The 15,290-nt window shown below is 38.6% G+C and overlaps 1 protein-coding gene across 1 annotated transcript in view; it reads right to left on the bottom strand.

Moving 5' to 3' along the window:
• Positions 1–15,290, bottom strand: part of DMD (dystrophin) — a 2,676,943-nt gene that overhangs the window by 1,926,979 nt on the left and 734,674 nt on the right. Inside the window, exons 17-18 of the mRNA XM_089653005.1 lie at positions 14,456–14,579; positions 14,277–14,364 (exon numbers count right to left, since the gene is read on the bottom strand). Of these exons, the coding sequence (XP_089509131.1) occupies positions 14,277–14,364; positions 14,456–14,579 (212 nt within the window). The remainder of the gene's footprint in view (positions 1–14,276; positions 14,365–14,455; positions 14,580–15,290) is intronic.

The following is a 15,290-nucleotide window of genomic DNA, read 5'->3' as shown; positions in this document are numbered from 1 at the left end:
ATTTGATATTCTGAATATATTGTTCTGATAACACTGTAGAGACAGCCAAATTTCTTAAAGTTCCAGGATGTTGATAAGTAGAAGAGACATCAATAGCCCAGTCCCCTTCATCTATAGGGTGCTCATGATTTGTCCCCAGTCCAACAGGATGGCATTAGTCATGAGGATCTACCAGATTTTCATGGCTCTGAAGCCAGATTCCTGAGCCATCAGACTAAGGATAACCTTAGTCCTTCACTCCAAATGAATGTTTCAGCACTGAATGTTCCTTGAAAAGAAGAGATAAAACTGGGACCAGCACCTTGGAGTTGCATACAAACGGCTACAAAGTAAGACCAAAAACTGATAGTGTAGGAGACCCACATTAAATTCAATAAAATGTTGATGCACTGGAAAAATGGGGAAATGCAGGTACTTGAACTCAACAAAGCCAGAAAGTCTTCCTGGTGCAAGGAGGCAAAGCCAGATCTGGTGTATTATCACTGTAGTTTATTAACTAGAATGTATGTCAATGGTTTGAAATCCAAGATGGGGTGCAAATCCCCTTTAGGTATGGGAATGATAAATAAGCTAGAAGAGAAAAATCCTAGAAACTGTGTTGTTGAGTCAATGACATATAGATACAGAAGACTAAAGAGGGCTCTAGTGAGATCTGCAAAAGTGTGCTGACAAAGAAAAAACTGAAGTGAAAATCAAAGAGGTAAGAAGCAAAACGTCACTTTGTAGCCCTCAAAAATTTGTCCTGAATCCAAGCATTGCAGATGCAAGATGTGTAATCATCCATAAAACGATAACCAATATCTCCCTTCTTTGGCAAGTGGGGGTGCCCTTATGCAGAAGAAAGTTGCTCTGAGAATGTGATTATTGTGCATAATGTGCCCTAGGCTTCTTTTGAATGTTTTTGCCACCAGTAGCATTCTAGATAAAAAGTATCTAAGTAGAATCGATCCAAAGAGGACCACTCAGAAGAAGAACTTTTTTATAGAAGAATTGCACAGCCCAGAACCTTAATCAAGGTGTACTGACAAAAGATCTATGCAAGAACTGAGCTAGCAATTGAAAAAGACCATCACAGCTGAAACTAAATACTGTACTTAGTTGTCCATAGGTACTATAATCAAGGCATCAATTACAGCAGTGGAGAGGATTTTCTTAAAGCGTACTTCCACTTTTGTGTTAAATTTGAAAAAAATCCCACTATATGTTTGTTACATGTTCCTATTCACACAGCATACCTTATATAAAATATGTCTTACTTACTAGATGTTTCTAAGGGCAAAGTATCATGGCTGATTCGAAGAATGTTTGGACAGTCTCACGTGCCTTTGCCCCCACACTATCCCTCATTAAAATACAATGCAGGAGGGTGGTTTCTAGATTTTTAATCCTTTCTTATGGCAGACAGTGCTGATAATAAAGAACTGCAAGCGCAGTACAGAAAGGTTAATTATGTATAACTGAAGGAAAACTGTTTTTAGTTTTGCATAGAGTGGAAAGTGAACTCTATATGTCCTGGTTACCATTATCACCAAAAGTGAAAGTAAAAGAAAATCCCACATTTTGTGCTCTCCCCAAAACAGTAATATAGGGGCACTCTTCGAATGGGTTCTAATGACTATGGGGACAACCAGAGATTCTCTTACTTTGGGGCCATTTTTTCTGATTTCCTAATTGGCTATGAGACAGGAAGTGAAGGGAAATTTCTTCAAATGCACATAGGTGGTGAAAAAAATTGGACAGGTTTTATAACCGTTTCTTATTGTATACAAAATAAAAAAAATGTTGCTTTAGTTTTACTTTAAAGGGAGTTTGACCAGCTAGTATTTGTATTGTACTGATACAATAAGAATGTGATGTTTGCAAATTTTGTAATAATGGAACTAAATAAAGAAAGAACTTTGTGGAACACTTTGGTGTACAACAACCAAATTAATCAATGTTAAAACCTGGAGCAAAAGCCATTGATTCCATTAAATTAAGGGTAGAACAAATCACAACATTAAGAAGAAAATTAAGGGTAGAACAAATCGCAACATTAAGAAGAAAACAACTTCTCCTATTTGGGCCTATTACTTGCACACTGAAATTGATCAGAAAAATGCCTTCCTTCAGAGACAACAGAGATTTTATATATGATAACAGATCCACAGAGGATTCAAGACTAAACCAGAGTAACTTAGTATGTGTCGAGCCAAGCTAGAATACTTCCTGTCTCCTGCATATTCTCATTGATCAATTATGAGGTAAGTTAAAGTTGTCTACCAACTAAACAGGTGCTGTGTTTCTTATTCAGGCTCACAGAAACTCACAGGGAGCATAACTTTTCTCCTTTCCTGGGCTCCAGGCAAGCCATATTGGGAAGGTCAGTAACATCTATTGGATGTTGAAAGCCCACAAGATGTGGGCAGCCATCTTGACACAAAAGTATTAAATAGCATTTTCTGCATGATTTCCCCACAGTGTGGGAGCAGGTTAGGGATTCAGCAGGTCAGGCAGAGAGCAGGTGTAGTGTTAAAGCTAGGTATCAGATCAGTAGGAAGAGTGCAGGTTTCCCCTTGCAGGGCCCTCCTGTTTTCCAGTTTATTAACTTGCCTTCTACAGTACCACTAGCTGGACTGTCTACCACCATTCCTGAAGACTCAAAGTTCCCTACAGCATGCATTCTCTAAGGAAGTGCTCCTTGTGCATTCAGCAGCCTGTGAGCCTACACTGCTAGTCTTGGCTGAAAAAGTGCTTTAATGACATCAATACATCTCTGTCTAAACAAGAAAAGTAAGTTGGAATTCCTGGGCCATTGTGTAACCTTCTGTTATATTAAAGCAACCATGTGGTTCTGACTACTTTCCCTTTCTTTGTTTAGTTGGTAAGCTCCTCCCAAAATTAGACTGTCTATCATATAAATGAGCCTATAAGAATGTGAGAGGGTAGGAGGTAGTGTAAAACTCTGTTGCTATCCAGAAGTGTTTTTGCTTTGCCTGTCATAATGATCTGGTATTCAGCCATAAAAGCAATGTTTTGGAGGCTTCTGCAGGTATATCTATAGCAGTTAATTTTTTTTACCATGACAAAGTCACTTTAAATCACATTATTTGCATATGTTTTCCTTATTAAGGTTTTTACTTAGAGAGGCACTCTATTCTAAATCAAACTTTTCTATAGCTTGCATAATAACTTTGTTGTTAATATGTAGATTTGTTGATTTTCTAAACTAGATGCTCAGCATAAACAGTTTTCTTTCTCTGGCTCTCCTTAACTTTACAAAAAGTGTTTGTGCCAACCCCACCCTCGCATCATGAAAGTCTAGCAAGGAGCATCAAAAAATAAGTAGCTAAATATGCAAGCATAATCCAGTTACATTATGCATTTAATATTGTTGTTGAAATATTGAACTGATAAACATGTTGTTCTCAATGAATATGTGTCATTACCTAATGTGCATATGTTCATTTAATCGTCTTATGCACCCTGTACAAGATTGCATAATATTTTAGGTGTAAATATTCCTTAATCATACCTTCCTAGTACATTAGAATTGGCACTTGATCAGGCAGAACTGTCAAGAGCACTTGCCATAAACCGGTGCAACTGGAGAAGAATGGCCTCAATTTGTATGCCGATACTCAGAGAATGATACCATTAATGACATCTAAAAGGAAACCATAACTAAAACAAATGTTGGGAAGACTTAATTATTCTTTGCTCATAGAACATTCAATTTTTACAGCCACTCATTTAAGAGGCTAATTCAGTATTCATGTGGCTAAGCTATTTACATAGCAAAAGCTTGAATATCTCAGGGCTAAATGTTGATATGCATTGTACGATCTGGTATGTTTACTTCACGAGTAAAATATGATTTTTAATATTACAGTTATATTAAGTTTTATGTAAGAAAAATAGCTTAATGAGCAGATAAACTGCAAGATTAAGAGCAAATAATAGTGAAACTCATAAACTTTCTGGAAACCCAGGATTTTTTACAGTGCAGAAAATGAATATTTTCTCTTGCAAACCCTACTTTGATAGCTGTAATGTGAATTCAATTCTGGACCTTCACAACAAATCAGTATATACTGTAAAAGAGCACACTGTAATTTTATAGCAAATTTAGGGCCTGTGTCGACAGGCTTTGGGTTTGTGTTAATAGCATCAGTTCTATGGCAAAACATTCTATGCTAAGAGATATCACATTAAAGTTCATGTAACCATTAAGCCCTAATTGGCACAGAAAGTAGATTCAAAAATGTAAATGTTGCTTTGTTTGTATGCTACCTTTACAGTGCGTTTGGATAGGGACATACTTCTGATAAAGATTTTGTTGAAGCATGAAACAGGTTTTGGGCTGTAAGTGCTTCCTTTGATTGTGATCATAATGCCAGACAGAGATCTATGGTGCAAATAAATACAGGGGCAAACAAGTTGCCCTGAATTATAATATCATGCAAATATGCAAAAATTTGGGTATACAAAATATACAAATGGCAGCATTGGGCAACATTATTTTTTGTTCTGGCTTTTCAGATGCAGCACAGTTTTTAAGGCCAGCTACATAGTTCAAAACAGCAAACATGACTGATTCCGTTATTGTTTCTGATAACCAAGTAGTATGTTGGTTAACCAGGAAGTCATAACAACCTTTTTTTTTGGAAGTATTCAATGTCATGTGTTGGAAAATCTCTGCATTTGACCAGCTATTTTATATATATATATATATATATATATATATATATATATATATATATATATACACATACCAGTATGTATCTCATGCTGCCCATATTGGGGTGAGCCCAGGAGGGTGAATGGACAGATTCTTAACTGCTCTTGCCTTGAGCAAAATCTGCCTATCTACAAGTACTGTATGGCAGATGTGATGCTAAAGTATAAAAGGACTCCCTATATCTTGTTAAAATTAAATTGTCTAGTAGAGCATGGGGGAGTATTTACTTTTATTGGTAGCCAACAACTGGGAACATTATTCAAAACATGCTTATCTAAAGAGTTGATGGATAATGTGGAATTGATTGCAATGAGCAACACATCTTAACTGAAATATTTATTATTTAATTACCTTACATAGAATAGATAGATTATGGTAGTTATTTGTACATGTTTGAGGGCCCATTCACTCCTATGCATTGTGGTAACATGCACATTAACACACATTACCACAACACATAGTAATGCACCCACGCCATGTGCAGAGTGTTGCAGTGCCATTAATTGTGAATGGCACCCGATGCATTGTAGAGCGGAATGCTTCACAGTGCATCACAATACATGTACCCTGTGATGTGTCATGCTGTATTGTTAAAAAGAGACATGTACTTTTTTGCAGTGTGTTGGAAGCCTATTCATAATGAATGGGCTGCTTTAATCAAATGCATGTTGACACATGCCATAACCTGTGTTAATTCATCATAACAGAAAGCTTAAGTGTAAATGGGCCTTAAGGTTACGAGTTACAGCACCTTACTATCACAACTGATGTCAGTGGGAAAGACAAGCTAGTTTCTGCTCTACCTAAAACAGAACTGTAGTCAGTTTGTGGACATTCAAACAGTTACACATTCTTAGCAAGCAGTATGAGCTCTAAAACAAGCCCTCAATGATCTCTGTAAAAGCAATTGATCCTCAAAATTTACAGTATAAAACACATTCAATTGCTTTTCAGTAGTTCTGTTAATATTGCTTTTCCTCCTAGCTCTGTTGTAAATATTAGAGAGAGGGAAAAAGATGTTGGGACTTGGCCTAAATTACTTCACTGCCTTTCCTGTGAATTTTGAGGATGAATTGTTTTACAATAGGTGCAACTATAGAAGGCAGTGAGGAATAGTTTTAGAGTTCATTTATTGATTATTAACAATATGAATTCACATTTCCATAACCTAGATATGGTTCTACTACTAATTAAAGCAATCTATGTGTTTTGCAAACTGTATAATTGTTGAAGTGCCTGGATCTTCCATACATATTTTTAATCACAACTAGAGATGAGCGAATTTTTCAAAAATTCGATTCGGCTGATTCGGCGAATTCCAGTGTGAAATTCGATTCGATGCGAATTTCTTCGCTACGAAGATGACTTATAAAAAGGGTTTCTAGGCTTCAGAGAGCCTTTAAATTAGTGCAGAACACTGTACCTTTAATTTAAATGCCCTTGGAGATGAGGAAAGAGAAGGAGAAGGAGAAGGATGAGAAGAAGGAGAAGGATGAGAAGAAGGAGAAGGAGAAGGATGAGAAGAAGGAGAAGGAGAAGGATGAGAAGAAGGAGAAGGAGAAGGATGAGAAGAAGGAGAAGGAGAAGGATGAGAAGAAGGAGAAGGAGAAGGATGAGAAGAAGGAGAAGGATGAGAAGAAAGAGAAGGATGAGAAGGAGAAGGATGAGAAGAAGGAGAAGGAGAAGGATGAGAAGAAGGAGAAGGAGAAGGATGAGAAGAAGGAGAAGGATGAGAAGAAGGATGAGAAGAAGGAGAAGGATGAGAAGAAAGAGAAGGATGAGAAGAAGGATGAGAAGAAGGAGAAGGATGAGAAGAAGGAGAAGGAGAAGGATGAGAAGAAGGAGAAGGATGAGAAGAAGGAGAAGGATGAGAAGAAGGAGAAGGAGAAGGATGAGAAGAAGGAGAAGGAGAAGAATGAGAAGAAGGAGAAGGATGAGAAGAAGGATGAGAAGAAGGAGAAGGATGAGAAGAAGGAGAAGGAGAAGGATGAGAAGAAGGAGAAGGATGAGAAGAAGGAGAAGGATGAGAAGAAGGATGAGAAGAAGGAGAAGGATGAGAAGAAGGAGAAGGATGAGAAGGAGAAGGATGAGAAGACGGAGAAGGAGAAGGAGAAGCAGAAGGAGAAGGATGAGAAGAAGGAAAAGGAGAAGGATGAGAAGATGGAGAAGGAGAAGGATGAGAAGAAGGAGAAGGAGAAGGATGAGAAGAAGGAGAAGGATGAGAAGAAGGAGAAGGATGAGAAGAAGGATGAGAAGAAGGAGAAGGAGAAGGATGAGAAGAAGGAGAAGGAGAAGGATGAGAAGAAGGAGAAGGAGAAGGATGAGGAGAAGGAGAAGGATGAGAAGAAGGAGAAGGATGAGAAGAAGGAGAAGGAGAAGGATGAGAAGAAGGAGAAGGAGAAGGATGAGGAGAAGGAGAAGGATGAGAAGAAGGAGAAGGATGAGAAGAAGGAGAAGGAGAAGGATGAGAAGAAGGAGAAGGATGAGAAGAAGGAGAAGGAGAAGGATGAGAAGAAGGAGAAGGATGAGAAGAAGGAGAAGGATGAGAAGAAGGAGAAGGATGAGGAGAAGGAGAAGGATGAGAAGAAGGAGAAGGATGAGAAGAAGGAGAAGGATGAGAAGAAGGAGAAGGATGAGAAGAAGGAGAAGGAGAAGGATGAGAAGAAGGAGAAGGATGAGAAGAAGGAGAAGGATGAGAAGAAGGAGAAGGAGAAGCAGAAGGAGAAGGATGAGAAGAAGGAAAAGGAGAAGGATGAGAAGATGGAGAAGTAGAAGGATGAGAAGAAGGAGAAGGAGAAGGATGAGAAGAAAGAGAAGGAGAAGGATGAGAAGAAGGAGAAGGAGAAGGATGAGAAGAAGGAGAAGGAGAAGGATGAGAAGAAGGAGAAGGAGAAGGATGAGAAGAAGGAGAAGGAGAAGGATGAGAAGAAGGAGAAGGATGAGAAGAAGGAGAAGGAGAAGGATGAGAAGAAGGAGAAGGAGAAGGATGAGAAGAAGGAGAAGGATGAGAAGAAGGAGAAGGATGAGAAGAAGGATGAGAAGAAGGATGAGAAGAAGGATGAGAAGAAGGAGAAGGATGAGAAGAAGGACAGTTCTGTGACAGTTTCTCTCTATTTATGACAGTTCTGGGACATTCACTCCATACAGCTGTTTCAACCGCTGTATGGAGGGAATGTCATGGAACTGTCAGAAATAGACTATTAATGACAGTTCTGGGACTGTCCTTCCATGCAGCGGTTGAAACATTGTATGTATTTGTTTCCATAAATGGATCCATTTATGGAAACAAATACATACAATGTTTCAACCGCTGTATGGAAGGACAGTCCCAGAACTGTCATTAATAGTCTATTTCTGACAGTTCTATGACATTCCCTCCATACAGCGGTTGAAACAGCTGTATGGAGTGAATGTCCCAGAACTGTCAGAAATAGACTATTTATGACAGTTCTGGGACTGTCCTTCCATACAGCGGTTGAAACATTGTATGTATTTGTTTCCATAAATGGATCCATTTATGGAAACAAATACATACAATGTTTCAACCGCTGTATGGAAGGACAGTCCCAGAACTGTCATTAATAGTCTATTTCTGACAGTTCCATGACATTCCCTCCATACAGCGGTTGAAACAGCTGTATGGAGTGATTGTCCCAGAACTGTCAGAAATAGTCTATTTCTGACAGTTCTGGGACATTCACTCCATACAGCTGTTTCAACCGCTGTATGGAGGGAATGTCATGTAACTGTCAGAGTCCCAGAACTGTCATTAATAGTCTATTTCTGATAGTTCCATGACATTCCCTCCATACAGCGGTTGAAACAGCTGTATGGAGTGAATGTCCCAGAACTGTCAGAAATAGACTATTTATGACAGTTCTGGGACATTCACTCCATACAGCGGTTGAAACATTGTATCTATTTTTTTCCATAAATGACATTCTGCAGATACACTTAGAGGAGCGCTGCAGATACACTTTTTGCCGGCTTGGAATTATTCTTATTTTCATCCTACTTCTTCTTTTTCTTCTTATGAGGATGAGGATGAGGATGAAGAAGAAGAAGTAGGATGAAAATAAGATTAATTCCAAGCCGGCAAAAAGTGTATCTGCAGCGCTCCTCTAAGTGTATTTGCAGAATGTCATTTATGGAAAAAAATAGATACAATGTTTCAACCGCTGTATGGAAGGACAGTCCCAGAACTGTCATAAATAGTCTATTTCTGACAGTTCTGGGACATTCACTCCATACAGCTGTTTCAACCGCTGTATGGAGTGAATGTCCCAGAACTGTCAGAAATTGACTATTTATGACAGTTCTGGGACAATCACTCCATACAGCTGTTTCAACCGCTGTATGGAGGGAATGTCATGGAACTGTCAGAAATAGACTATTAATGACAGTTCTGGGACTGTCCTTCCATACAGCGGTTGAAACATTGTATGTATTTGTTTCCATAAATGGATCCATTTATGGAAACAAATACATACAATGTTTCAACCGCTGTATGGAAGGACAGTCCCAGAACTGTCATTAATAGTCTATTTCTGACAGTTCTATGACATTCCCTCCATACAGCGGTTGAAACAGCTGTATGGAGTGAATGTCCCAGAACTGTCAGAAATAGACTATTTCTGACAGTTCTGGGACTGTCCTTCCATACAGCGGTTGAAACATTGTATGTATTTGTTTCCATAAATGGATCCATTTATGGAAACAAATACATACAATGTTTCAACCGCTGTATGGAAGGACAGTCCCAGAACTGTCATTAATAGTCTATTTCTGACAGTTCCATGACATTCCCTCCATACAGCGGTTGAAACAGCTGTATGGAGTGATTGTCCCAGAACTGTCAGAAATAGTCTATTTCTGACAGTTCTGGGACATTCACTCCATACAGCTGTTTCAACCGCTGTATGGAGGGAATGTCATGGAACTGTCAGAGTCCCAGAACTGTCATTAATAGTCTATTTCTGACAGTTCCATGACATTCCCTCCATACAGCGGTTGAAACAGCTGTATGGAGTGAATGTCCCAGAACTGTCAGAAATAGACTATTTATGACAGTTCTGGGACATTCACTCCATACAGCGGTTGAAACATTGTATCTATTTTTTTCCATAAATGACATTCTGCAGATACACTTAGAGGAGCGCTGCAGATACACTTTTTGCCGGCTTGGAATTATTCTTATTTTCATCCTACTTCTTCTTTTTCTTCTTATGAGGATGAGGATGAGGATGAAGAAGAAGAAGTAGGATGAAAATAAGATTAATTCCAAGCCGGCAAAAAGTGTATCTGCAGCGCTCCTCTAAGTGTATTTGCAGAATGTCATTTATGGAAAAAAATAGATACAATGTTTCAACCGCTGTATGGAAGGACAGTCCCAGAACTGTCATAAATAGTCTATTTCTGACAGTTCTGGGACATTCACTCCATACAGCGGTTGAAACAGCTGTATGGAGTGAATGTCCCAGAACTGTCAGAAATAGACTATTTCTGACAGTTCTGGGACTGTCCTTCCATACAGCGGTTGAAACATTGTATGTATTTGTTTCCATAAATGGATCCATTTATGGAAACAAATACATACAATGTTTCAACCGCTGTATGGAAGGACAGTCCCAGAACTGTCATTAATAGTCTATTTCTGACAGTTCCATGACATTCCCTCCATACAGCGGTTGAAACAGCTGTATGGAGTGATTGTCCCAGAACTGTCATAAATAGTCTATTTCTGACAGTTCTGGGACATTCACTCCATACAGCGGTTGAAACAGCTGTATGGAGTGAATGTCCCAGAACTGTCAGAAATAGACTATTTATGACAGTTCTGGGACTGTCCTTCCATACAGCGGTTGAAACATTGTATCTATTTTTTTCCATAAATGACATTCTGCAAATACACTTAGAGGAGCGCTGCAGATACACTTTTTGCCGGCTTGGAATTAATCTTATTTTCATCCTACTTCTTCTTCTTCATCCTCATCCTCATAAGAAGAAAAAGAAGAAGTAGGATGAAAATAAGAATAATTCCAAGCCGGCAAAAAGTGTATCTGCAGCGCTCCTCTAAGTGTATCTGCAGAATGTCATTTATGGAAAAAAATAGATACAATGTTTCAACCGCTGTATGGAGTGAATGTCCCAGAACTGTCATAAATAGTCTATTTCTGACAGTTCTGGGACATTCACTCCATACAGCTGTTTCAACCGCTGTATGGAGGGAATGTCATAGAACTGTCAGAAATAGACTATTAATGACAGTTCTGGGACTGTCCTTCCATACAGCGGTTGAAACATTGTATCTATTTGTTTCCATAAATGACATTCTGCAGATACACTTAGAGGAGCGCTGCAGATACACTTTTTGCCGGCTTGGAATTATTCTTATTTTCATCCTACTTCTTCTTTTTCTTCTTATGAGGATGAGGATGAAGAAGAAGAAGTAGGATGAAAATAAGATTAATTCCAAGCCGGCAAAAAGTGTATCTGCAGCGCTCCTCTAAGTGTATTTGCAGAATGTCATTTATGGAAAAAAATAGATACAATGTTTCAACCGCTGTATGGAAGGACAGTCCCAGAACTGTCATAAATAGTCTATTTCTGACAGTTCTGGGACATTCACTCCATACAGCTGTTTCAACCGCTGTATGGAGTGAATGTCCCAGAACTGTCAGAAATAGACTATTTATGACAGTTCTGGGACATTCCCTCCATACAGCGGTTTCCGGCAAAAAGTGTATGTGCAGAGTTCCTCTATTCTGCAGATACACTTAGAGGAGCTCTGCAGATACACTTAGAGGAGCTCTGCACATACACTTTTTGCCGGCTTGGAATTATTCTTATTTTCATCCTACTTCTTCTTCTTCTTCTTCTTCTTCTTCTTCTTCATCCTCATCCTCATCCTCTTCTTCTTCTTCTGAGGATGAGGATGAAGAAGAAGAAGAAGAAGTAGGATGAAAATAAGATTAATTCCAAGCCGGCAAAAAGTGTATGTGCAGAGCTCCTCTAAGTGTATCTGCAGAGCTCCTCTAAGTGTATCTGCAGAATAGAGGAACTCTGCACATACACTTTTTGCCGGCTTGCAATTATTCTTATTTTCATCCTACTTCTTCTTCTTCTTCTTCTTCTTCTTCTTCTTCATCCTCTTCTTCTTCTTCTGAGGATGAGGATAAAGAAGAAGAAGAAGAAGAAGAAGTAGGATGAAAATAAGATTAATTCCAAACAGGCAAAAAGTGTATGTGCAGAGCTCCTCTAAGTGTATCTGCAGAATAGAGGAACTCTGCACATACACTTTTTGCCGGCTTGGAATTATTCTTATTTTCATCCTACTGCTTCTTCTTCTTCTTCATCCTCATCCTCAGAAGAAGAGGATGAGGATGAGGATGAAGAAGAAGAAGAAGAAGAAGAAGTAGGATGAAAAGAAGAATAATTCCAAGCCGGCAAAAAGTGTATGTGCAGAGTTCCTCTATTTCTGACAGTTCTCTCACAGCTTCTTCACATGTACAGCGGTTGAAACATCTGTATCCTAAATGGAAACTAATAGATACAAATTGTATCTATTAGTTTCCATTTAGGATACAGATGTTTCAACCGCTGTACATGTGAAGAAGCTGTGAGAGAACTGTCAGAAATAGAGGAACTCTGCACATACACTTTTTGCCGGCTTGGAATTATTCTTCTTTTCATCCTACTTCTTCTTCTTCTTCTTCATCCTCATCCTCTTCTTCTGAGGATGAAGATGAAGAAGAAGAAGAAGTAGGATGAAAAGAAGAATAATTCCAAGCCGGCAAAAAGTGTATGTGCAGAGTTCCTCTATTTCTGACAGTTCTCTCACAGCTTCTTCACATGAACAGTGGTTGAAACATCTGTATCCTAAATGTAAACTAATAGATACAATGTTTCAACCGCTAAACATGTGTTCCTTCTGTCAGAGAACTGTCAGAAATAGCGGAGCTCACTGCAGGGACACTTTTGCCGGCTGATCGGGAAATGTTCGATTCGCGCACCCGAAGTAGGCAAAATTTCGGTTTCGCCGCGAATCGAATATTTCCTGAAATTCGACTCGAATTCCGGTTCGCCTGGTTCGATTCGCTCATCTCTAATCACAACCATTGGACACTTAGATGCATTGATATTGCCATATATTTTAACACAGCTGACTTTCTTAGTTTTGTTTTCTAATAACTCTGGCAGACTGTATCACTGACATATTATCTCTGTCAGTTTTATTGCATTGTCGTTTTTAGTCACCATCAAAAACCATATATTTCCATCAAATTGGATTTTTATCCTTCCTTTCTTTGCAGGTATCCTCAATATAACCTGTGGGACAATTTTTCTTTACTTATTTAGAATATTTTAGACACAGCTAAAGTGAAATAAACAGTCAACAGGGGCTAAACTATATGAGTTTGACAGATAAGACTGAGAAAGAAAAGTCATAGAGGGTGATTTACTAAAGTACATTTTATTCTTACCAAGAAAACCTGCATCTACCTAGGGCATCCAATCCAAGTGTAGAAAATAGATTTTTGTTTGCACAAAAATGGGCTTATGTGATTACATCTGCACTTTGCTGAGGAAAAAGGATCTACTTTAGTAAATCAGCTCCTATGAGTGAGGGTAATACAAGTCCAAAGTTATGTCACTAGTGATAAAAAAGTTCTGAATATATATAATTTTTTTAATTCACGATGATGTCTGCCAACCACTAAGCTTCACCTCACCTAAAAATGTGGAAACTGAATTTAACTCACATTCAGTTTATTAATGTGTTGTTTTATGTGGATTGGACTATCAGCAAATAACTTTTTCACTTGTATTGTACAGAGTATTGCTTATCAAACAACAGCATTTTTACTACCAGCCACTCCATCTCATGCGTCTTAATCAAGAGATCAATGATCCTATCAAGAAAAGCCACAGCATATGACTGTTGTTAATGTGTACTTTTGATGAGGAAAATATGGGAGCTGCAATTGCTAACTTGTTTTTAACGGTGATTAATTTTTAAGTGTTTTTAAGCCACCCCCCCAAATACTTACATGAGCCCCATCATGATCCAGTGATGTGCACAAGAGCCTCGGCTCTCTGGGTACTCTCCCTCCTCATTGGCTGAGCCATGTCTCTGTGTACGAATGGACACAGAGAGCAGTGGCTCAGGAGCAAGCCTGCTTGGGTGACCCATAGCAAGCTGCTTGCTCTGGGGGCACTCGGCAAGAGGGAGGGGCCATGAGCATCGGTGGGGAACCCTGAGAAGAGAAGGATCGGAGCTGCTCTGTGTAAAACCACTGCACAGAGTAGGTAAGTATAACATTTTCATTATTTAAAAAGAAAGCAGACACTTTTGGCCTTGGTGTATATCTGCATGTAACTGCCAGTGCCTTGTAGACCTCGCCACAGTGAGCATATTTCTTCATGTACCACTACCACCATAATTGTTATCACCGGTTAAATGTTGTTGTTGTTGTGGACATTTATACAATAACAATTTCAGTTATTTGTAAATTAATTTGAAAAGCAAGTATTCAAACTAACTTTCATTAATTACCATTCAGCATCTGTTCAGCAAGAGCTTGGGCATTCCTGTTGGCCTCTTGAAGCTTTCTGCTTTTCTCTGGCTTCTCTCTGTCTATGGCCTATGGCAAAAATATACTGTATTTACAACAAATCAGTTCTCCTAAAAATGAAAATAAACATCATCATGTGGCAGAGGTAAAAATGACATACTTTAACTTTCTTTGTGAGGTCTGAGAGGTCTCCTTCCTTCCGAAGTATTGAAAATTCAGGACTTTGCAGAACAGCTTCAGAGCGTGTCATCCAACTGTGCAATTCTGTTAAATCCACATCAAATCTAAAGAAATCACAACATTTATTTGAAAAAATTGCTAAGAACTGTCATCATCTAAAGCAACTTAGTAACAATAGGTCAATACAAATTCAGAAAAATTATAACTTTCTATAAGATAAATGTACACATTTTAAAAAACTTTCTCAGTGCATCTAACAGTCATACAGTTGTGGAAGAATTAAAAAGCTGTTTCTAACCACACCTCCTGATCATCAGCATGTCATATTTGTAAAAGGTTGTTAAGGAGGAAAGCTAATTTGTAAATTAGCAACCCAGGCAGTGTCAGAACCTATGACAAATACGGATATTCTTGTTGGTCTGTTGCTTTTCTCTGGCTTATGCAAGTCTATGGCCTAAGCTAAAAAAGTTGCAATATTTACAGTTACCGAAGTTTTGCAGAAATAGGGTATCACTATCTGTATAGAGTTTGAAAGTACTCTATGCATTTGTATATATCTCCATTATCTGCTTAGGTCCCTCTCACAGTACAAAAGATGCTGGTAGGTTAATTGGCTTCAAGCAGGAACAGTATGGGTCACAACTGCTATGGGGTCCATGACCTTGTTGAATCAAGATTTGCATGCCTCATTTGGGGAATTTCAAACAATTCAGCAAACCATTTAAATTTATAAAGTAATTGGAATATCTGCATTTAGATCAAACAGAAATGTGGAAGGAATAGAAAACTTGCAGGCTTATGCAGTAAGAACATGA

Source organism: Staurois parvus, unplaced genomic scaffold (assembly GCF_062004578.1).
Source record: "Staurois parvus isolate SC_StPar_1 unplaced genomic scaffold, SC_StPar_1.0 ptg000696l, whole genome shotgun sequence".
Taxonomy (NCBI): Eukaryota; Metazoa; Chordata; class Amphibia; order Anura; family Ranidae; genus Staurois; species Staurois parvus.
The sequence above is the reverse complement of the archived record's forward strand: the minus strand, read 5'-3'. Positions and strand labels throughout refer to the sequence as shown.